This window comes from Trichosurus vulpecula, chromosome 7 (assembly GCF_011100635.1).
Source record: "Trichosurus vulpecula isolate mTriVul1 chromosome 7, mTriVul1.pri, whole genome shotgun sequence".
Classification (NCBI taxonomy): Eukaryota; Metazoa; Chordata; class Mammalia; order Diprotodontia; family Phalangeridae; genus Trichosurus; species Trichosurus vulpecula.
The window spans coordinates 194,807,086-194,833,284 of NC_050579.1; the positions used below are offsets into that span (position 1 = coordinate 194,807,086).

The 26,199-nt window shown below is 34.8% G+C and overlaps 1 protein-coding gene across 2 annotated transcripts in view; it reads right to left on the reverse strand.

Annotated features, from left to right (window-relative positions):
• The window catches only part of BCKDHB (branched chain keto acid dehydrogenase E1 subunit beta), a 306,385-nt gene that overhangs the window by 64,028 nt on the left and 216,158 nt on the right, over positions 1–26,199 (reverse strand). The window contains exon 10 of one of the 2 annotated variants that reach the window (XM_036767655.1): positions 25,213–25,308. The exons of the other annotated variant lie outside the window; for it this stretch is intronic. Within the exon in view, the coding sequence (XP_036623550.1) occupies positions 25,228–25,308 (81 nt within the window). The 3' untranslated portion in view covers positions 25,213–25,227. Of the gene's footprint in view, positions 1–25,212; positions 25,309–26,199 lie in introns of those variants that run through there. 2 annotated transcript variants of the gene reach the window in all.

Consider the following 26,199-nt stretch of genomic DNA (forward strand, 5'->3'; position numbering starts at 1 on the left):
CCTATCTCCCTCTCTCAGTATGTTACTCTCTCATCCCTTAATTTCATTTTATTTCTTTTAGCTATCTTCCCTTCATCCTCAACTCACCCTGTGTCTGCTCTCTCTCTTTTACATTTATATATATAAACACATATATACATATACACATACATACACATACATACATATACACATAGATATATACATACATACACATTCACTTATATATATACATAAACATATATATATACATATATATATATGCATATTCCCTTCAACTACCCTAATACTGAGGTCTCATGAATCATACTCATCATCTTTCCATGTAGGAATGTAAACAAAACAGTTCAACTTTAGTAAGTCCCTTGCAATTTCCGTTTCTTGATTACCTTTTCATGCTTCTCTTGATTCTTGTGTTTGAAAGTCAAATTTTCTATTCAGTTCTGGTCTTTTCACTGAGAAAGCTTGAAAGTCCTCTATTTTATTGAAAATCCATATTTTGCCTTGGAACATGATACTCAGTTTTGCTGGGTAGGTGATTCTAGGTTTTAATCCTAGCTCCATTGACCTTCGGAATATCGCATTCCAAGCCCTTCGATCTCTTAATGTAGAAGCTGCCAGATCTTAGGTTATTCTGATTGGGTTTCCACAATACTCAAATTGTTTCTTTCTGGCTGCTTGCAGTATTTTCTCCTTGATCTGGGAGCTCTGGAATTTGGCAACAATATTCCTAGGAGATTTCTTTTTGGGATCTATTTGAGGAGGCGATCGATGGATTCTTTCAATTTCTATTTTGCCCTGTGGCTCTAGAATATCAGGGCAGTTCTCCTTGATAATTTCCTGAAAGATGGTATCTAGGCTCTTTTTTTGATCATGGCTTTCAGGTAGTCCAATAATTTAAAATTCTCTCTCCTGGATCTATTTTCCAGGTCAGTGGTTTTTCCAAGGAGATATTTCACATTGTCTTCCATTTTTTCATTCCTCTGGTTCTGTTTTATAATATCCTGATTTCTCATCAAGTCACTAGCTTCCACTTGCTCCAATCTAATTTTTAAAGTAGTATTTTCTTCAGTGGTCTTTTGGACCTCCTTTTCCATTTGGCTAATTCTGCCTTTCAAGGCATTCTTCTCCTCATTGGCTTTTTGGAGCTCTTTTGCCATTTGAGTTAGTCTGTTTTTTAAGGTGTTGTTTTCTTCAGTGTATTTTTCAGTATTTTTTTGGGTCTCCTTTAGCAAGTCATTGACTTGTTTTTCATGGTTTTCTCGCATCCTTCTCATTTCTCTTCCCAATTTTTCCTCTACTTCTCTAACTTGCTTTTCCAAATCCTTTTTGAGTTCTTCTATGGCCTGGGGCCAGTTCATGTTTTTCTTGGAGCCTTTTGTTGTAGGCTCTATGACTTTGTTGTCTTCTTCAGGCTGTATGTTTTGGTCTTCTTTGTCACCAAAGAAAGAATCCAAAGTCTGAGACTGAATCTGGGCGCGTTTTCGCTGCCTGGCCATATTCCCAACCCACTAACTTGACTCTTGAGTTTTTCAGTGGGGTATGACTGCTTGTAGACTAACGAGTTCTATGTTCTACATTTGGGGGGGAGGTGCCAGCTCTGTCAGAGACGCACTCCTCCTTCCCCAAGGACCCCCAGTCCAGACCGGGCTTAGATCTTCAGCAGGCTGTTGCACTTCTGCTCTGATCCGCCACTTAATTCCTCCCACCAGGTGGGCCTGGAGCTGGAAGTAACAACAGCTGTAGCTGCCCCACCTCCGCTGCCCCCGGGGCTGGAAGCCGAACCGCGAACTCCTTCCACTCCCGCAGCTTTTCCCACTAACCTTCTCCGCAGTCTTTGGTGTTTGTGGGTCGAGGGGTCTGGTAACTGCCGCAGCTCACATATTCAGGGCGCTAGGGCCCCCTCCGCCTGGCTTCTGGTCTGGATCGTCCACGCCGCTCAGGCTGGGCTCTGCTCCGCTCCGTTCCTAGCTCCCAGCTCCGTGTGGGATAGACCTCACCCAGATACCATCCAGGCTGTCCTGGGCTGGAGCCCTGCTTCCCTCTGCTGCTCTGTGGGTTCTGCCGTTCTAGAATTGGTTCAGAGCCATTTTTATAGGTTTTTGGAGGGACTCGGGTACGGAGCTCACTCTAGTCTGTGCTTACCAGCCGCCATCTTGGCTCCGCCCCCCTAGGAGTTATTTTCAAATTAGCAAAATAGAGTCAAACTACCAAATTACTTAAGCAGACATAAAAATGCCGAATTGAAAGTTTAGAGACCTAAAGACCCACAGGATTAATTAATTGCATTATTGAGTGTAAAGATTATTATAAAGATATATAATAAGGATACTATCATGATTTATAATTGGTCATGTTTGTTCCTCTTATTACTGTAAGAAACTACAAAACCATATCTGAAAATTATGTCTGTATCCTTTCTTGTATGGAGTATTATTTTTAATTGTACTTAGCAGAAACTTGTGATCCAGACAAACTGCTCCTGATTTTACATCTTCATTTTATTGATATGCATGTTTGTCCACATACATACAAGTTAGGACCTTTAATCAGAGCCTATGTGAGTGACAGAATAAACTTTATAGGTCAACATGATACGTCTTTCTGTAATAACAACAAAAAGAGTGACAGACTTTAATCAAAATAAGAACAATGTTTGTTTCTTCCATGGGGAAAATAAATAAAAATTAGAAGACATTGTCTCTAATTGAGGCAACTCCAATCTTACCTTTTTAAAAAAAGTTTTTGATAGTAAAAATAATGGGAAATAGATAGAAGAACCGATATCAACATTGACTGTCACTATTTATTAGTTTAACCACTGTAAATCAAAATTCAATAATACCAAATGCCTAGAAACTGCCTTAGGCAGAAAATACTTGATTTTCTTGCCAAGCAGAGAGATATTGCCTGAGGCAAGACTTGTAAGACTTGTAAACTTTATAGGTTAAGATGATATAATATTACACCCTTATAAAGCAGAATATGCCTTCATAAAAAAAAATCAAAGAGTGGAGGCAAAATTAAGTTTACAGAAAAATTGGGAAGCAATAAAGGGAACATATAAAAAATAGAAAAGATGTCAAGATTCCTATAATGAATATCTTCTTTATTAGAGACAGTGGAGCCACCATATTTGGGCATCCTAGTACTGGATATGCTGTGAGGAAGGAGAAATGATATAAAAGAAAACCAAGATAGGAAGGGCAGTCTGACTGTACCAAGTATATATGGAGTAGTTCTGTGGTGGGGCTACACAGTTTTGAAGTTATTAAGGGATTGACACCAAAAAGAAGATACCAAAGTACTATTAAAAAAAATCAGACTTCTAACAAGTAAAAAGTGCACAGTGGAGAACAAAAGAAACCTTACAAGGAAGCAAAGAAAAGATGGACAGCTCTAAACACAGTGTGTAGTATTTATCATACAGTCTTCTTTGAAATGAAAATTTATTGCTACATATTTTGAATCTTCTCTTATGTTCTGTTTTTTTTTTTCTTTTCTTACTTTGTATTTCAGTTTCAATATGTAAGTTTATGATATATTTCTTTTTCTTTTCTCTATTCTCTATTTGACTTCTGGTTTTGTAAGTCCAAAATAAAAAAAATTCAGACCCCATCAATTTCCATATAAGACATTCAAGAAAACATTAACATTATTAATCCATATTCTATCCTCTCCTTTCTGTAATCTACATATATGTCTAAGACATGCTTGAAAAGATTAAGGTATGAGAGGAAAAGACAGGCTTTTACAAATGATTATATTCAGTAGAATACATCTCATATTTACACAGCTATCTAAAAACTAGTGAATAATGATGCTACTGTTCATTGTGCCTTTACTATTAAAAAAAAGCATTTTTTTTCACTGAGCAAGATGTTGTCTCAACAAGGTCTCTCATACATATTTTAAATAGTAAAAGATTGCTTGAAAAGAAATAACTATGTTTGAAGCTCTCCCTACCCCCACCCCCAAATGCTAATTATAAGGCAAGGATGACATAGGGGAGGGGAGGGGAGGGGGAAAGTATTTGTTAAGCACACACTATGTGCCAGGCACTTCACTAAATGCTTTACAAATATTATTTCCTCTGATCCTCACAAAACCCCGGAGGTAGGTGCTATTATAACCCTCATTTTATAGTTGAGAAAACTGAGGCAGACAGAGGTTAAGTGAGTTGCCCAGGGTTACACAGATAGCAAGTGTCTGAGACTGACTGTAAACTCAAGTCTTCCCAACTGCATACCCAGGGCTCTGTCCACAGCAGCACCTAGCAGCTGTCTTAGAGAAAAAAGCTCTTCAAAGGTAGTTGCCACCATTATGAAAGATATCCAGAACAGAATCCAAATAAAACTGTGACTCTCCATCATTGGTAAGGCTCTCTAGATTTGTGGGTAACATTGTGCTTATTGAATCAAGCCCTAGGACACTGAATAACTAACTGGAATTGATGACCATTTGAAAGTTTGGTCTAATTATTCATGGAAGAAAAATTAAAATGAATACAGAACATCCAAACTATAATATGCAGTTGGAAAACCCATATAAACTGGCCCATCAATAGGTATATCTTGGGCAGACAATGCAATGGAAAAATGAAATCAAGTTCAGAATAGAAAAGGAAGAGAATAGCAAGCTGAATTTCATTTGAGAAACTGTGTGGTATTTTCAGTGACCCCAAATTTCTCCTTGGAATAAAGGTCCATCTTTTAATCACTGATAGTCTTCCAATGATGTGATATGGCGATGATTCAAGGAATATCAGCCTCCAAAGAATTAGTTGTGAGTCACCCAAAGGGCATTAGTCAGATGTGTGCTGATTGTGACTAGGCTGTCACATATTTTCAACCAAAAAATTACAAGGAACAATGAGCAAAAAGGATATCACTAGAGAGCTCAGTGACTGAGGGAAGAAGTGATATGGTCATGTTTCAAGATTAAGGGATGATCACTGGACAATCTATACTCAGTGGGTGGCCACATGGTATAAAATGATCTAAAGGAAGACCTAAAGGCATGAAGGACTTGCTGTGAAGTTACAGTAAAAACAGACAAGAGTTACACAGGATAAAAAGTTGTAGAGGATTTGTGATCTGCATCATTGGAGGAATTATACACATCAATGATGTAAGAGATCTAATGAAGTGTAGCAGAACCAAACTAAACTACATGAATTGACTTATTTTACCTAGTGAGAACTTATTTCAATCAGTTAATGAGGTCTCACTAGATAAAGTATTCCCAGCACTATATGCCAGGAAGTGTTATAAGTACTGGGAATACAAAGAAAATTAAAAACAACAGTAAAACAAACACAGTCCCTGACCTCAAGTAGTATACATTCTCATTGGCAAGACAACATGTAAATAACCAGGTACATGCATGATATACATAAAGTAGATGAAAGATAATCTCAGAGGGGAAGGCATTACCAATTGAGGGAACTGAGAAAATCAGTTCTGTAGAAGGTAGAACTTGACCTGAACCTTGAAGAAAGCCAAGGAAACTAAGAGCAGAGGTGAGGGAGCAAAGCATTCCAAACATAAGAGACCACCAGGACAAAGGCACAGAAACAAGAGATAAAAGTGTTGTGTTTGAGGAATAGGAAGTAGACCAGTGTATGGACTAAAGTGTGTGGAGGGGAGTAAATTATGTGTATGAAGGGGAGTAAATATGAAGGGGTCAGGCTTTGAAGAGTTTTAAATGTCCTAAAAAAGAGGTTTTTTGATCATGGATATAATAGGTGATCACTGGATCACAATGAACTGGAGTGGGGTGGGGTTTGGGGAGGAGAGAAGAACATGATCCAATCCATACTTTAGAAAAATATCTTTCCAGCTGAGTGAAGGATAGACTGGAGGGAGAGGTGTAATGCAGGGAGACATCAGAAGGGCTACTGCACTAGTCCAGGCAAGAGGTAATGGGAACCGAAACTAGGGTGGACTGTATGAGTGAAGAGAATAGATCATATACAAGGATGCTATGAAAACAGAAATAGCAAGATTTGGCAATAGACTGGATTTGTGGGGTGGGAATGAGTCTTTAAGGATGACACTAGGGTTGAGAACATGAGAAAATGGTAGTGCCTCCAGCCACTAACAGGGAAAATAGGAAAAGGGGAGGATTTGGGAAGAAAGATAAGTTTTCTTTTGAATACTGAGTTTGAAGTAGCTAGGGACATCTAATTTGAGATGTCTAAGAGGTGGTTGGTCAAGTGTAACTATAGTAGTAGAGAGGCTACAGCTAGATATATAGATCTGGAAATCATTGTGTAGGGATGAAAATTAACTAATGAAAGTTGAAAAGATCACAAGAACATTATACAGTGAAAAGAGAAGAGGGACCAGGACAGAGCCTTGAGAGATTCCACACAGTAAGTGGATATGATATGAATGAAGTAGAGGAGACTAAAAAGACAGGCAGAAAGATGGGAAGATAATCAGAGGAGAGCAGTATCACAAAAGCCTGGAGAGAAGAGAGTATCCAGGAAGAGAAGGTGGTCAACATTTCAAATAATACAAAGCAGCCAAGAAGGATGAGGAACACGAAAAGGCCATTAGATTTTACAATAAAGAAGAGATCACCGGTAATTTTGAAGAAGGCAGTTTCAGTTGAATAATGAGATTAAAGGCTAAAATATAGAGAGTTTAGAAGAAAATCTGAGTAGAGTCACTCAGTGAAGTGCACTCTTTATGACCCCATTTGGAGTTTTCTTGACAAAAATACTGGAGCAATTTGCCATTTCCTTCTCCAGATCATTTTACAGATGAAGAAACTGAGGCAAAGAGGCTTAAGTGACTTGCCCAGGGTCACACAGTTCATAAGTATCCAAGGCCAGATTTGAACTCCAACTCTTCCTGACTCCAGGCCTAGAGCTCTATTCACTGCGTCACCAAGCTGCCCCTGATGCCAACATCGGGATTAGTGACAAAAAATTCATCAAACACTGTCTTCACAACAACCCTACGATGTAGGCAGTGCAAATATTATTATTCCCATTTAAGAGATGAAAGGCCAAGTGGCTTATGAATGATCACATAGTAACCAGAGCCCAAATTTGAAGCCAGGGATCTTCTGAGTCAATTTCTCCTATTACTGTACCATAAGTCAAAAAGAAACTGATGGGGGTTTCTGAGTAGCAACATGATCATTTCTATAACTGTTTAAAGTGTGGAAAGTAATTTACATGTTTGATTCTCACAACCACCCGATGAAGTAGGCGCTATTATTATCTTCATTTATAGATGACGAACCTTAGGGTTAGTTGCTTAGGGCTAATAACTTTCCCAGGATCATATAGCTAATGTCTGAGAAAAGGTTGAAAATTAAGTTTTCCTGAATCTGGAATCAGCGCTCTGTCCGCCGTACTACCAAACATCACAACAATGCACCAGGAAGATTATTCGGACAGCAATATACAAGATGAATAGTTCACCGTATGTTTGCCAGTCTCACCTGCATGAGAAGAGGGTGAATGTAATGCATGTCTCAAGGGACTTTTGAAGTAGGAAGTTGATAGTAATTTTAGGTAAAAAAAATGCTTTGAAACTTCAACCTCAACCATGTCATCTAATAGATGGGAACAATTTCTTAAATACTGAAAAGCAACATGAAAGAAGAGACTAAAACACCGCTACATAGATTAGACATAACTGCTGTTCTCAGTAAGCACGACACTAGGACACTTTTAAATAGTACGTTTTATGTGAAAATTCTGACACTAAAGAAATAATGCCCTGATAGGTCAGGTGCTCTGGGTACATGGCTACACTGGCAGCCAGAGTAGGACACTTACTCTGTTTCAGAGGGAAGCTTCTATATACTACAAAGTTGTATGTCTATGTTTTTCCAGTATCACCTAACACTCCTATTGGCCAAACTGCAATATTCAGGCCGGTGTCTTTCAGTAAAAACAAAGTGATTTAAAAACAAATGTATGCTTTCCCTCTATATTATGATGTTTTTCTAGATTGGCAAGGAGAAAATGCTTACCAAAAAGATTTAGAGAAAGAAAGAACTTTCCTTTTTTCTTTGCATGTCTAGGAAAGCATTTACCTAACATACAACTGCCCACAAAACGGGAAACAAAGCCCAGTAAATCCTAATACTGTTCAAGGAATTCAGCATAAATATGACATAACTTTTGGAAATATGGTAGTTCTGTTATATATAACTGTTACTTAACTTTCACTAGATGAATTCACTAAAAGCATTATAAAGCTTTCTACCATATTAAATTTCCTCAAGGTTTTTGTAGTACTTCATTATTTTAATGTAGCTGAATTATGTTTTTTGAACTATAAGTAAAAAGAGTAGTTTTAATAAAACATCTGATTCAGAGATGCTGAAATATTCACTATATAAAATACATTCATTTTGTCTTAGATATGGATAGTTTGTATTAAAACTCAGATGAAGGGAAAAGTAACAGGTTAGTCTATTCGCTGTAGTCGGATGAAGGAAATATGAGGTCATTAAATGTTTTAAAAATTCAACTCAATTAATGCTTGTTTAACTTCCACTATGTGCAAGGTATTGGACAGGGCTGTCCCCAAGGAGTTCACATACAAATCCTAGGTAATGCTCTAAATTAGATATCTACTCTATTATGTGTATATATATATATATATATACACACATATATTTATTTATATTTATATATTTGTGTATGTATGTATATACATATACATATATGTGTGTATGTATATATGTATACGTATATATACATACACATATGTGTGTATGTATGTGTGTGTATATATATATATATATACACACATATCTTAGACAAGTAAATTAGATAGCTATTTTGTTTATGGAAAACTGCCTGAAGCTAAAAAAGATGTGTCTTGGGCAGCAGACTAGATAGAGCAGGAAAGATGATGGTAGTAATTCTAAAGACTATGTTTGTATATCCCCACCCCTAGATCTGTTTTCTAATGTTGGTATATCATCTGTTCACATAACAGGACTTATTGGGATTTTAAGAACTTGACTACAAAGACTAAAGGAGGTTATGTCTAAATTGACTAAAAATAAAATGAATTAACTATGCACAGCTCAATATACAGATAAATGTAAACTTGGGTGTATATAAAACAGTAGCATTTAAGGCTATTGTTCTGAGTCTGAGACCTGGCCCTCCATCCGTTACATCATGCTATCTTCCAAGAGTAACTAGGTCCCAGTCTTGCCTCTAACACACACAGACTGTGTCAGGTACTGGGCAAGTCACTTAACGTGTCAGTGCCCCCAGGTAGTTTCAAAAACTACAGCTTATACTGATGCAGCTGCTTCTTTGCAATGGTAGAGGGAATTTCTTAATAAATTCCTACATTGATGAAATCAGTGAAAATGATGATAATAACTTACATTTATGTAGTATTTGAATGTTTATATATCTATTTTCTCAGAAAACCTGTGATATCCTCATTTTACATGGAATAAAAGGCTAAGAGAAGTTAGTGACTTGTAAAGGGTTATATAGTAAAGGTTGGATTCAGGGTTGGAACCCAGGTTTTCTGACTCCAAAATCACCACTCCTTCCACTATATCTTACTAGTTGCCTCCCAAGTAAAGGTCATTTATTTAGAATAAAAGCAGGAAAATAATTATCTAGCCACGATTCCTCTCCTAAATTGAAGTTCCACATGAACAACTATTTGCTAGACATGTCCACTGGGGTATGCTATACACATCTCAAAAATAATATATCCAAACCAAGACTCTTTATATTCCCCTCCCAAAACCATTTCTCCTCCACATTTCCCTATTTAATAACAAGCACCACCATCTTTCTGGTCACCCAGGTTCCCAATATGATTAATTATTTTACTATTCTCTTTCTGTAACTGTATAAATCCAATCATTATTAAATTTTATCAAATCTCCCTCCGTAATATCTGCCATATATGTCAACTTCTCTGTAAGCAAATTGCCACTATGCTAGTTCAGGCCCTTATCATCTTTCACCTAAAATATTATAATAGCCTCTCTGCTTCCAGTCTCTGTTGTCTCTAATATATCCTCCATCTAATTACCAAATTGCAATTCCTATTATACAGACCTGGCCATATTGGTTCACTATTCAAAAATCCTCACCAGTTCTCTATTACTTCTTAGATAAAATTCAAAATTGACATTTAAAGTCCTTTTCCATCCCACCCCTACATTCTCATTAAATGTTCCTCCTTTTCAAACACTCTACTGTGGTCAAACTGGTCTCATGCACATCAAACATTCCATTTCTTGCCATCATGAGTTTGTGATACAATATTCTATATGCAAAATGAAGTCCATCCTCTCTTTTGTTCTGTCAAATCACAAGTTTCCTTCAAAGCACAGCTCATGTACCACCTCCTATAAGAAGCCTTCATGATCTCTCCAGTTGGGGCTCTCTCTCTCTCTCTCAAAATAATTTTGTTTATGCATTATATCCTCTCTCCCCAAGAAAAATGTAAGTTCCTTAATGGCAGGTACTGTTTTATTTTTGTCTTTATATTAAGTCCAGTGCCTAAAAAATAGTAGGTACCTAATAAATGTTTATTGAATTGAGCAGTGGAATGAACATTTATTCCCAGGTATAGCTTCTAGATGGTGAAACATACAGCTCTGGAATGTGGACTTCAAAGGGAGTATTTGATTGTTCCTCAGTTATTTAAAATTATATCATCATAAAATAGGACAGGATGCAAAGGATGGAGATTTGTATAAGCATGAAGATGGATGAAGCCTATTTAATTTAAAGAAGAAAATTAATAGTATAGGGATTCCATCACTAGAATAATTTCAAAATAATTTGTGCTAAATAGTTTTAAATCAGAAAGATTTTACCTCAACAGAAACCATAACAACCTACTAAATGATAAATCTAGGAAAACCAAATACCTGTTTGAACACTTAATAGAGTTTTAACTTTATATTTCTGAAATGTGCTACTTAAAAAAATGATCAACACTTGTACTATAACACTATAGAAATCCAGAAACCAGAAAACTAAATTCACATATTAAATAAAGATTTTCATTGATACTAACAGATTGATTTTAAATACAGTTAAGAAAAGGCAAAACCAAACCAGATGATTGTTAATTGCTTTTTTTCCTGACAAATATTGATTGTAACTTATCTTCACATTAACTAGTAATTAGATTCAAATTAAGAAAACTCATTAACTATTCTTTGTTAAACTCAAATATTCTTACTCTGGCAAGTTGTGAACTCATTCATGGAGGAAAAAAAATGGCTCTTGTAACAAACACGAGAAAGTAATTTTAGCCACAAATTCAATCACACTAACGCACAAAAATAAAATAAGATTTCAATAACACAAACAGTATGACCTGCTAAACTTGTCTGGAGGTTCTGTTCTAACCTAAGTAGGTATGAAGAGCTTGAATCACTCCTAATACAATTGCAAATATATCTGCACAAATTATATATATACATATTTCAATGTATTCCAAGAACATCATAGGGCATTATACTTACTTTATCAAGCCTAAAAATTCAATTTAATTTAAAAAACATTTATGAGGGTCAAGAACGTACAATTATAGGCAAAATTGAGTAAGTAGTGGATGGGTTATCTTTCCTATGTCCAATATTTTAAATAATACTCTTGTTGTGGTTTTAGATATTTAAAGCTAAGATTTTACCTTTCTAAATATTTTTAAAATGTTAAACAATTTCAAGGAAAAAAATAACACTTTTTTTGCTGAGGAATTTTGAAATTAAATGGCCATAATTCTCTGAGTTAAGAAATGTAAGTTCTAGAACACTGCTCAAATAGGAAAAAAATAACTCATTAGGTTCTTTAATAAAACTAAATGGCTGGATAGGTACCATAATTCAGAATGTTACATTTAAAAATAACAGTGTTCCACTCAAATGACAAATTTCACTAAAATTTCTGTTTTACAAAGTACAGTCCTAGTCTACAGAAACTCAAAAATTAGATTATTTCTCCTGAAATAAACTGTTATCCTGCTGCAATATTTCCAATAAGACTCAAGAGTTGTTTTAATTTATTCAAAATGAAGAGCTCATTTGTGATCATCTAAAATAATTCAAAGTAGAAACATAAAAGCAGAGTATCAGCAAACTTTTGTGTATCTGCTACCAAAGTTTAGGGAAACAATTTGAGGAATGCAACAAAGCACTTTCAATGAATTTAAAATTACTGACAATAAAAATGCCAATAATGCTGGTCTTAACTGAGCTCTGATGACTTATGTTCACAGTCTACACAGAATGTGGTAGGAAATAAAGACAAGAAATCAATCCAAAATTCCCCCAATGAATATGAAATTAAGATTTAACTTCTTTCTTAACAGAAATTGCTGATATTGGGAAAAGATTTCTAGGCAGAGAAAATACTAAGGTTCAAACTCCTTGTTACTTAAAAATAATTTCCATTTCATGTCTTTAACATTTATGTGCTAGAATTCTAGAATACTACCCTTTGTAAAATATACATGTGTGTTCTCAGAAAAGCACAGTAAAGAGTTAATTTTTCACACATTAAAAGCAATGGGTCAGTCTTACCGAAGTGGAATGGACAGGAGAGCACTTGGGCTCCCACCAAAAGCACATAGCAAAAAAAAAAATATGGCTGAGGCTTAGAAGGAAGAATGAGACTGCATGTATGGATATGCCCTTGAATTCAAGGGTGACCAGTTCTGACTGGTGATGATACTAAGGAATTTGTGAGAAAACCTAAGGCCTTTTATTGTTATATAAGTTGATGGAATGCTGGATGTTTTTTTTTTTATTGTTGGTTTACCTCCAGCAAGATTTCTGAAAAAATGATTGGTAATCTAGCTTAAAACTAATGTGAGAAACAAACTAGAAGGATGGAATAACAGATTGTTATTAATAAGAATAATAAGTAAAAATAATAAAATTGTTCCATGCCACAGTCCTATAGACAAAGAATAGTTTAAGATTATTAGAGCCCCCAAATACTGTTGATAATAGAACACAAAGTATATGATATAGTAGTTTTTCATACTCTGGGGACAGAGAGATCCTATATATTGTGACTGACAGGCAAGGATATAGCTGCAATATAGTCAAATCTATGTAATGATGAAATGAAGTTATTTTACTTCTAGAATTTTCATCAGTCAAAGTTTTGTGTTAACACCCACTGTTAAGCTCAGGTATACATCAGTTTTCCGCTTAGTTACCAATGCAGTAAGACTTTTCATTTATACATCCTTACCTTAATAGAGTTAAATAACTATGCAATAAACTACTGTATAATGAAATGTTAATTTTCTGTATAATCTGTATTTGTCATCGTAATGCCTCTAACCTAGCTCTCAGGGTAGACTTTCCTCAAACACCACCCACTATCCAATGAACTGTTCAAACCCTGGGACCAAAATGATCTAGATGAGTATACACAGGTTCACTCCATGGCTTTATCAGCTAAGAAAATTTAATTTCCTAGCCAAACTGAAGTAGGCATGAAAAAAATAAAACATGAAAGGAATGATAGTGTGAGAGGTTTATAAGGTGCTTTACATATATTATCTCATTTGATTAATCAACAAGCATTTACTAAGCATCTAGTATATGCCATGTACTAAGCACTGGGGATACAAAAAGTAGAACATGCCCTCAAAGACATTATTTTCTAATGGATATATAAGAATATGTATACTAGATACAAAATGAATACAGCGTGGTTTGGGGAGGGGGAAATACTCTAAAATGGAGGGGGAGATGGCAGGTAAGGCTTCATGTACCAAGAAGTCCTTGATCTGAACCTTGAACAAAAAAAGGGATTCCAAGAAGGTGAGATGAGGAGGGAATGCATCCTAAGCATAGAAGACATTCAGTGCAAAAGCACAAAGAAGGCAGATAGAATATCATGTGATCAGAATAGCCAATAGATCAGTACTGACTAATCTGTAAAGTACATGGAAATGAGTAATGTGTAAGAGGATTGGAAACGTAGGAGAAGACCATATTGTGAAGAGACTGAAATGCTAAACAGAAGAGTTAATATTTGATCCTAGAGGTAATAGTGAGCCACTGGAATTTACTGAGTAATTTTGCTGAGTGGCAATAAGAGACAGTTATAATCATTATCCCCATTTAATAGATAAGGAAACTAAGGATCAAAAAGATTAAACTACTTGCTCAGGGTCACTCAGCTAGTAAGTTACTAAGGCAGGATTCAAATACATACTTCTTAATTCTCAGTCCATCTTTCTAACCACTCTACCATGATGCATTGCTATTGAAAAGAACTGTTTCTAGTATCATGCTACAGCTGGAGAACTAGAGACCACTGTGAGCCACAAATAATATTATTTAATTCAATATTTTGCAATGAGGTAAAACTTACTACTTTATAGTTGTATAGATGAATTACCAAATTAGGCCTTCTCCCCACCAACTCAGATTGTAAGCACTCTATAACTTAGTAAACAGTGTTCAAGGGTAGCTATGGCCAAAAAATTAATCCCCGCTTCAGTCCACTCAGTGATAAGCCTTTCCAAACTTATGCTCAGAACTTAACACTCAGAACTACACACAGTCCCACAATGGGCAGCTTTGTCTTTTGCCACATATTCATTTGATTTTCCTTAGTCTGTCAATTGGCTAGGTTTGATATTTCTAGATATCGTCACTCACTCATAGCAACAAATCCAGTAGAAAATCTATACCAAAACGTGCTCTTATTTTAGTTCAACTTAATTTCTGCTGATACCGTAAAGTAATATCTACAGAGCGCAGGTTATTTACCTTCCCTTTGAGTACATAGAGTGCATTATATATTTGGACCTGTTTAAATACTCTGGTTAACATGATTATTTTAAGTAGTAACCTCTTCTAGAGATTTTAAAATACATTTTTGAAGGCATTCTGTTTATATTCAACTTTTCAAAGTGTATCATATTCATAAAGTATGGTATCATTTATGAGAAAATTAGCACTGGAAAACTAAAATCTATAAATAACATTCATGCCTCTTGTTATCTTCCACTGAGCCTCCTTCTCCTCCTTTTAACTCACAGCACTCAATTTTCTATCTTTTTTGTGCTATTTTTTATGCTATTTTCTGTAAAAGCCTAATTTGTTATAGCAGAAAGACTAAATTTGGAGTCAATGGACCTGGGTTCAAATCTGATTCTACCACTAACAAGTGTGACCTTTGGAAAGTCATTTAATTTCTATGCATCTCAGTTTACTCATCTATAAAATAAGAGGTCTATAAGCCTATGGTCCTTGATACAAAGTATTGCTATTAAACAGTAATGTGGTATAATGGGGGAAAAAACAAACACTGGACCTTAAGTCAGGAAAACTGCATTCAAATTGCACCTCTGCTATTTGCTACCTTGGTGACCTTGGACAAGTCATACGAACTCTGGGCCTATTGTTTTCTCATGCAGGAAATGAAGGGATTGCCTAGATTATGTCTAAGGTTTATTCCAGCTCTAGACATTAGGAATTATTATTAATTTATGTCTGCACACGTATCTCCATGACTAGAGTGTAATTATCCTCAAAACAGAGACTGTCCATTACTTATTTTCTTATCTGTGTCCTAAGCCTAGAATAAAACTTTGCATATAATAGGTGATAAACATTTGTTGAATGAATGAAAATTACCTAAAAGTAAAATATAACCATTTCAATTTTACCTTCTTCCTCTCTATCTTCTCTGGTAGATACACTAACAAGCAATGATATTCCTAAAATCTGACAATAGGAGGAAAAAAGACTTCCAAAATAATCCAAGAACTGAGAAAGGCAGCACGGTATAGTGGAGAGAAAGCTAATCCAGAAGTCTATAAGCTATATATGGTTGTGTGAACACTGGCATGCATGGTTGTGTGACACCTGGTATCCTAGGCAACTCTCTAAAACTGTAAGTTGCAAAGAAGGTGCCAATTTCACTGGTAGATGGGTTTTTCTCACCCAGGAGTTCCCTATATCAATGAAATCACAGTTCTAATCCTTATTTCAAAAACTACATAACCTGCTCTCAAATCACTATTTGGCTATTAAAGGATTATTTTGTTTTGTTTTGTTTTGTTTTCCCCTCAGAGCCAAAGATATCTAGCTCATGCAAAGGCATGGTCCGGTAGTCTATACAGGAATATCTTCTTTATTGAAAGCAATCTATGATTGTTAGAATATACTTAGAACTTCAATAGAATTTGGTTTGTTGCCCAGTCAAACACTCTAATACTGGCATATGCTGTGGGTTATATGTGGAATAGAAGGGGAATATGGGTTGAGCAAAGAGAACAGTGAAGACAAGGAGAAACAAAAGAACAGTAGACTCAGATAGGAAGGAAAGGAAGCAGAAAGGGAGCCCAGGAATATTTCAAGGTAATTATTAACCTAATAATCATTAGAAAAGAGAATACAAAGATGGAAATGGCCACTGGCTTTGTGGCGGTTAGGTGGCGCAGTGTATAGAGTGCTGGACCTGGAGTTAATAACATCTGATTTGAATCAAGCCTCAAACATTTCTTTCTATCCATTTGACACTGGGTAAATCACTTAACGTCTCTGTGCCTCAGTTTCCTTATCAGAAAAATGGGAATAATAAGAACTCCTGGGGATCATTTGACATGAGGATCAAATGAGGTAATATATGTAAAGCACTTTGCAAACCTTGAAGCACCATGAAAATGACAGCTATTATTAGTAATTATGAGTATTGTGGATGAATGTTTGGAAAGATCAAAGTGGTCCCTGATAATTAGAGTTGAAATATTGTAATCAATAAAACGTCTACAGGGGCTAGCATAAGTCCTTGCTAGTAATTTTTAAAATAATTTTGATAAACAGTAGACAATCAATTGTGATAACTCACACTTATGTAGCATTTTAAAGTTTATGAAGCCTTTCCTTTATAAAGCAGTGTGGTACAATGTAAAGAGGAAGGGTTCTCAATCCAAAGGATATGGCTTCAAATCCCTGTGTGACCTTCAGGAAGTTACATAACTACGCCTGGCTGCAATGTCCTCATTTGTAAAATAAAGAGCTTGAATTAAATGGCCTGTAAGATCCCTTACAGATTAGGTCTATGATCCTATGAACCTTATGAGGCAGGAAGTAGAAATACTATTTCCCCATTTTATTGGTAAAGAAACTGTGGCTCAGAAGGCCTCAGTGGACTGTCCAATGGACAACTACTTGTCCACTTTCGCACAACTATTAAGTAATAAAGTGGGATTCGAATCTAGATCTTCTGCTTCCAAGGTCAGCAATCTTTATACTAGATTACGCTACCTCTAAAAACTAAACTATGATTTTATAAGGTACACATTTTGTTCAATTGCAGTATTTAGTGGTAACGTGGGGAGCTAGATGGTAAAGTGGACAGAACGCTAGGCCTGGAGTCAGGAAAATTCATCTTTCTGAGTTCAAATCTGGGCTCAGATACTAGCTGTGTGATTGTAGGCAAGTCATCTAATACTGTTTGCCTCAATTTCTTCATTTGTAAAATGAGCTGGAGAAGGAAATGGCAAACCACTCCAGTATCTTTGCCAAGAAAAGCCCAAACAAGGCCACAAAGAGTCAGATATGACTAAACACTGATAATGTGAAGAATATAATTATAAAAGTTAAAGTACAGACATGGAGCGAGGTTATAAGCCTTACTTGGGACATTTCCTTCCCAAAGGAGACAACAGGCATGGGGTTAACTAGTATACCAAATTATCTGGCTGCAGTTTCTATCCATCCATCTGTCTGTCTGTCTGTCTGTCTGTCTATCTATCTATCTCATACTTTCCAAGAGATTTCCTTGTGACAATAAACAGCAGCAGTTGATGAAGAGAGGAAAATGTCTGTTAGTCACAGGTGAATCAGAGAATAATTGATAGGACTAGGATCATAACTTTACCATAGGGTTAAATGTTCCTTGGTCTGAAGCCTATTTCTATTGATAGATGAGATCTCCTGGGAAATTTTAAGAAATGCATTGCTGCTAATTCAAAGGCTATGACTTCTAAGAGTTTGTGTGAGATAAATCATGGGCCAAGTAGGTGCTTCCTGGGGAACAATGCCTGGGGAACAAGAGAGGAAAGAAAAATAAATGCTGCCACCAAGTTTTAGACTATTGGGGTTGTGGGGAAGAGGGATGGAGGGTAAACATGAGTGAACTATGTGCCTTCCTCCAAGGGCCTTCCAAGGAATTCATTGCTTGCCCAAATGGGGAGAAGTACTTAGGTGTCATAAGTGCAGCACACTGTGCTAAGCACCACAGCAGGCTAACCTATTCACTTTAGTATTTTTAGAATGACTTCTGAATAATGGAAAATAACAATTCTCTATTCCTATTACAAGGCAGAAAGGCTGTTAAAACATCATCAGTGTTTTGGTAATTAATTGTTTGAACAAAGAATTTAACAACTCAACACACATTTACAAAGTGCCTATTGTACACAAAAACCTGTGCTAGGTGGTAGAGGAGATACAAAAACAAACATTGAAAACTTGGTAGAAGAGTAAGGTAAAAGCTTTAAAGACTGTTGAGTCTAAACATGGAAACTTCATTGTAATCAAAATGTAGTCCTTGCCCTCAATGGGTTTATAATCTGGTTGGAGGAAATGATATAAACAGATGACTATAACACAAAATAATACATGACAAGTGTGTAAGAGGTGCAAAGGGGCAAAATCATTATCAACTGAGGGATCAGGGAAAGTCTTATAGAGGAAGCAGAATTTTTGATGGATTGTAAAAGTTGGGTAGGAAGAAATTCAACAGGCAGAAAGAAGAAGTTCTGAGGGAAGGGAACAAAGTATAAGAGGGCAGTATAGTATAGGGCATGCATATGGAACAATGAGGCATCCAATCTGACTGAAGTACAGAGTCTTGGAACTTCAGGCTAGGGATAAAGAATTATTCAGTAGGCAAAAGGGAACCAGTGAAGGGTTTTATCTATTAAGAGAGTGCGTTTCACAGGTAAACACACAGGTAATCCCAACTATGCCAATGTAAGACAGGTGGAGACCTAGCAAAGGAACAGAGGAACAGAGTCATAATAAGGGGTTAAGTAAGCTAGCTTACTTTATTCTTCTCTGGTCTCCTCAAAAGGTTACTGATAATGTGAGCACCAACTTCTACAGCATTCCCTAATCACCCTTCTTACAGAGGCCAGCAAGAAGGGGTGGGGGGCACAGCTACCCCTACATCTCAGTGGGGTCAGTCAAGACAGGCATAGCATTCCAGCTTGTGCATTCCCCTAAATTCCCCAAGCCTCAATGGGGGCCAGTTGAGGCAAACACACAGATTTCTAGGATCCATGGAACTATTCTGGGAGCTATTATATAGCTAGAGATTGGGAAATAGGAACTAGAGATGGTGATGGCCACGGAACCTGTGAACTAAACCTTAAAAAGGATAACAAAATCCTCCTTACTTACAGAGTGATATGATCAGATCTGGCAGTGATATGAAGGATACTATGAGGGTAACTGTAAAGGATAGAGAAGGCAGAGAAGAGAATAGCAATAATTGCTAATAGCTAGCATTTATATAGCATTTTAAGGTGGGCAAAGCACCTTACACATGTTAATTCAAATGAGCATGTGTTTGAACAGGTAGCAAGACCTTTTAAAAGGCTACAACAAATGTCAAAGAAAGTGTTAATAGGTGCTTAAAATGTGAATGGACAAGAAGGAAGATGTTTTAGAGCGGATCCTAGTTTTTCATGACTTTATCACCTCTTGTCTGAATCATCACAATTACCCCCTAATTGATCTTTGTGACTCAAATCTCTCCTGTCTACAATTCATCTTTAATAAAGATGTCAAATTGATATTCCTAAGGCACAGATCTAGCTATGTCATTACTTTTCTCAAGAAATTCTGCACAAACTCCTCTGCTTGATTTTTAAAAGCTCCTTGTCTCCAGTCTCCTTTTTAGGCTTAGCATATACCATGCAACAAAATATAACAACAAAAGCATAGGTTCAAGAACTACTTTCCCAGTCACTGTCTCTGTGTCCTACATTCTATCTGCTATGTACCTTTGCCCAAACTGTCCCCGACACTTGTCCTTCTTACCCTCTGCCTCACAGAATCCCTGGCTTCCTTTACAGCTCAACATCAGTACACTCTCTAAAAGAAAGTCTATCTTCATTACCCAGTTGCTAGTGCCCTCTTTCCAAAAATTATCCTGTCCATATTTTGTATTTAATTTTTATGCACTTTTTTGTGCAAGTATCTCCTTTCTGCCAATCAAATGTAAGTTCTTTGAGAGTAACAACTGTTTTGTTTTTGCATCCCCAATGTCTAGCAAAAAGTCATAGTAGGCATCTATTAAATGTTTATTGAATTGAGGAGAATTGAAATAGAATCAATAGGAAGTGATAACTAGGCATATTACATATCAAAGGTGAGAGAAAAAAAAGTACCAAGAATTTAAATATAGGAGATTGGGTGAATGTTGGCACAAGTCACAAAAATAAAGTTGAAAGGAGCAACAGGTTTTCTCAGGAAATGTAATAAGGTTGATTTGGGGCACGATTGGGTTTCAAGTGTCCATGGGGAAACAATATAGAGCTGGCTTGGGAGACAGGTCAAGATACTTATCTTTCTAAAAATAAATACTGCCAGTATTACTTCTTTAAAGTATAATTGTTTATCAATAATTATAATGACAATAGCACCTATTATATCATTTTAGAATATTACAATTTTCAAAATGATAGCAAGTTTTATTTTCTTAGACCAGGCCTGTGACATTGCATACATATTGAGATGTTTTTGTTTAAAGAGGATGTTTTGGATGGTATTATTTTGGCATAACTGCCAAGGTGGGTAGGAAGGTGTAGACTAGTATAGTAGTCTCCTCTATATCTGTGCAGACTATCATTTGATTTATAATGATAGTGGCTATTTAATTAAATTGTTGCTGTGCCTGTTTATTTACTTTTCATCCATGTAAAGTTTCATCCAAACTAATCATCTCTGTATCACACAAATTTAAGTATTGGCCAAAGGGAAGTATCTCTCTTTATTTCATAGGCTTCAATATTATTATTATTTTTAAAGTCACCCCACTTCTGATCATTAAATGCCTTGATAATACATCATGACCAGTGTATCACTACTTATATCTGTCCCAATTCCACTGAACTATTACTATACACACTACGCTGTATTTTTCAAATGCATAATGTTATATAAAGCAAATTAGAATTATAAAATTGCTTTTATAATCACTATATTATTACTCAGGCATGTCCGTGTACTGAGTCTTGATTTTCTAACACGCTAGCTTTAAAATTTTCATTATAGTAAAGCTTTCCATGATCTCAAAAACTCTACAATCTCTAACACTTTGACCATATACTTCTACACTTTGTCAATGTCTGAAAGCTGCATATTTTTAATTTTGATAGTCATAAAGAATTTGTATGCAGGATACTCTATTTAAAAAATTACAACTTGAGATAGTGAAAAAAGCAAAAGCTCTTTCATTAAAAGACATAGAAGCCTTCCTTTCTCATAATGATTTCTCATCTTTTTAGATTATTATAGTTTATGATGTTCTGATTCCTTTAAAAATACATACATGTATTCAACAATCCCTGACTTTTTAGTCTAGGTTAAGAGACCTCACAGAAAGGATGGAACAATGGTATGGAAACTTACCATGGTCTCCAACTGGACTCTTTATTGCAGTCTTATTGCTTCCATGTGTAAAAAAAAACAAATCTTCAAGCCAACCACAATCCCCAAGATTTTTGGCATTCTTATTAAGCACTAAATCCAGAAGACGGGGGAAAAGGATTTCACTTCTCTTGTGTGTTTTTTTGCTAGAGCACAATCCAATCAGACTCATAATTTATTTCATCATTATGGGAATATGTTACAAATGAATAATAAAGTTAAGTTTCTACTGTGCCTAAAGCAATATGCCATACTAAATTCCTATATGCCACAAATTGTTTCATATTATGATTTAAATAATGTATATTTCTGTGCATTATTTAATAACACTAAATAATTTTAGAGTTAATGTTGATAAAATAATATGTGTAAAGATAGAAAAGAATTCTTAAAAATATGTGATTATACAAGGGCAATAAATATAAATATCAACATAAAAATAATCCATTTGTTCATGAATTTACTAAATCTTTATATTGCTCAATTATAATATCTAACAGTCATGCTCTTTCATGCCTGTTACACACACACACACACACACACACACACACACACACACACACACTTTTCAACTACTTCGGATGAATGTGGTCAAATTTTCACTTAAGAGAAGTATATCTTACTTTTAGTACATGTCAAATGGAAAATAGGAAGAAAAGTTCCTTCCCCCAAAGTGAGAATAGATGGAGGCACAAATTTAGATGAGAAGAGATAGCAAGTTTGAATCTGAAACTAATAAATTTTCCTCAACATAGGAGTCAAATACATCTATGTCTGACCCTTCTTTCCCCTTCCACCTTCAAATGAATTAATTAATTTTAATAAGAAGAATTTATTAAAATTTACCATATTTTACTTTTTAAAGTATTTAATTTTCACCAATTGAAAGTTCTATGTGCATAGTTCATTAGATGAGATTTTTAATAACTCATATACAAAATAATAAATCCTTATAACACTTTGATCATTTTTCTACCTGTAAGCAATATGGCTAGAACAACATTAACTAGTATTTCTTTGAAAAAGATAAGATAAATATAGTAATACCTATATAGCATTTTATATCTTTTGTATAAGATGATACTGGAAAGAAACTTAGATATCACTAAATATAACCTTTTTATTTTACAATGAAGAACCTAAGGAACAAAATGGTTTGGTGACTTGCCCAATGTCACACAGCTTGTGATGAAATCTGAGGAAGTATTTGAACACAGATAATCTTAACTCCAAGTCCAGTGCCCTATCCATTACAGCATGCTATCTCTCCATATTATTAGACATGACAGGCAGCATGTGTTAATATACAAGGGACCAGCCCTGGAATTAAGAATATTCAGTAGTATGAAATGTGGGCAAGTCATTTAATGTCTCAGTTACCCAAGTAAATCTTTAATAACATAAATGGCAGATGAATGCCCTGCATCACTAGTGAAAATTGCCACTCTGAGAGGTGTCCACATCACAGAAATTACAAGTCCAGAGCAAAAATGTGATTAAATAATCTTTTAATAAAACACTGAAGATATTGATATAATTGGTGATATTTCCTGCATACAAGAAATCATTCTATGATAACTCTATGTTTCACAGCATATTTTCCTACTCAAAATAGAAATTAAAACTTTCTATTATGTTAATATTTGGTCCAAACCTTATTTATTTGGGTAATATGGGAAGATTTTTAGTTGTTTCTTTTGTATAGTAAATTTTTAAAAACTCATTATTCTCTCTAATGTTCATAATCATCCTTTTGATTTTTTTGTGATCAAAACCTATATTCTTTATTATATTACTAATTAATGGGTATAGAGATGAAGACCAGACTTGTGATTTCATTGGCTTGGGGAATTCTCAGTTGAGGAAATTTCCTCTACAAATGTAAATCAACAACATTCTTTAATGTATATATGGAGAATTGCCTAGGTCTCTGAAAGGTAGCATAATTTATTCTGATATGAGACTTGAACCCTATTCTTTTTGGCTCTCAGGTAGGTATTCACTATGCTATGTTGTCTCTCACTGATTTAAAAGTGATTAGAAATCCACAAAAATAGTGTTAGCAAATATTTTCCAGCTGCTCATTTTCACATATATTTTCCATTACTTGATGTAATTGGGAGAATATTTAAGCCAGTATTTTAATCTACAACACACGTATCTCAAAAAAAAAAACTAAACTGGAAACTAAAACAATGAAACAATGTCTCTAAGGTTTCTGAATTTAGAAAGGTTTTTTTTTATTTGTATAAAGGATTTTCCTTAGATTATCAAAAAGTAGACACAGTGAGATAATAAGGTGACTTTTTGAAAAAAATTAAAAGGGAAAATCTGGCAACTAACAAATGTGGTAAAAGTTCATTTAGCTAGGGTAAACAATTACACCTCAGAATTGTTAAGTGATTTCAGTTTCAACAATGTAAGGCATTCTTAATTTATGTCACAGATGTGAAAATCAAAAGACTGTGAATAACCTTTAAATGAGTTAAAAAAATTCTCACCATATTTAGAACATTTCAAAAGTACACAGCAAAATATTATCATCAGATTTAACAGCATTATCACATCTTACTGTACAATCCCAGTAAAAATCATTTTATCCCCCATTATCATGGTATATATTTTTCATTAACATGAAGAGACATATTTGTAAACATTGAGCTGTTTTAAATTCTTATTAAAATTCATTTCTTCCACATTAAATAATACCATGTCTATAAACACCATTTCTGCATAATTCAAATTTTATCTTGTATATAAGAAAATATAAGGAAATTAAATTTCAATTTTCTAAGTTCTTTAGTGTAGAAGTTTGACATGCTTATATATCATGTCAATGTCTTACTTTATTAGTAACTGAAATAACTTCATGATTGATCAATTAGAGCATTTTTAAAAGAGAAAACTAAAGTAAATAAGTTAAACTGATCCAGAAAAGCACTCATTCTCTTCTGACACTCCCTAAAGAAAGAGAGTGGATGGGTATGCATAACACACATAAAATTTACTATGCCCTTAAGTGAGAGCACACTTTATGAGCACAACTAGAAACAAAATCCCATGAAGTTTTACTTTCCAATCTTTTTCATCCACTTTTCTCTACTCTCCCAGCATCACCCTGACCCCTTTTGTTGTTGTTGTTCAAATGTAATGAAAAGTTCATAATAAAGTTTTTGTAACAAAGCAAATTTATAGAGAAAGCAGTCAAGTGAAGTTCAGATTTAGGCAACAAGTATTAATCAATGTTGCATGTGGGATAGAGTGAATTAAACACATTATTAAAAAAATGTAAAGTTCAATTTCTTTTTTTGAGTTGGCCTAACATATGACATTGATCTTAATTATCAACCTTTAACATTTAGCAACACTTGATTGCCACAAATGAACAACGGAAAACTGGACAAACAAAGGTGAAAATGCTTTAAAATGCAAAATACTAATGATACAAACAATACCATAACATATTAAACAAGAAAGTTATTGTTTCCTAATAAAATGGCAGATGTCAATTGAGTGTCCACACCATTAGGATAACATCTAGGAACAGAGGGTAACCAGGATGCCTAAGAGGCAAACTGGCCCACATCAGGGAAAAGAGGCTGGATAAAGCTTTTGGGCTGATGAAATATTGGGGTTGGGTCCATGAGAGGCCACTACATTTGCATCCTGGGTGAGAAAGGGAGACACAGTCTCAGAGGGAGGAGGGGGAAGAAAGAAAGAAAGAAAGAAACTGACATTACAAGAACCTCAGAGCTTGCTTTTACTAAATTTTGTATGTAACCATCCATCTTATATCTTTGCATTAATTAAGCTCATAATAATTATAAGTAGTAATAACACTCTATTCATTTAAAGTTATAATTATAGAGGGTTAATCTTGTTCTATTTCAAAAAGGACAAATTTTTAATTTAAATTTTAAATTTTTTATTTAAATTTTTCATTAATGTCACTTCCAAAACAGTTCCTCTTCCCTTAATCAAAACTTTGAATTGTTTTATTATGCTTTATAATACAAATAAAGTTATAGCAGTTAAAAAGCTTTTAAATCAATAGTTTCCTATAAGTTGTAATAAATATTGAGTTGGCATTTAATAATACTCAATGGTAATATTTTAATTTCTGAGGAAGTGCTCTGATTTATTTCTACACATTAAATTCCCAATAAAGTGGAATTTCTACTAATATTGAGGTAAATTGAAAACTGAATAAAAAATAAAGTCTAATATGAAAATTAATATAAAATATTTGAAGAATTAAGAAAATTCTCAACATGGCCAAAGAACAATACAATTTTAACAGTAAACATTTCATTCCAGCAATGTATTTTTACATTAAAACATGTCAGATTTAATTTGCTTTTCAGTATACAAAGTAAAGGAAAAGGAAAATATTCTTTTTAAGTTATCTACTTCGTGATATGGCATAAAATGTGAATAGAGGCATCAAGTAAATACTCTAATAACTGGAAGTGATACAGAAAGGAATATTATTTTTTCTCATGTAGCAGGACATACATTTTGAGTGACTATTTAAAATATAAATCTTTACATAAGCCT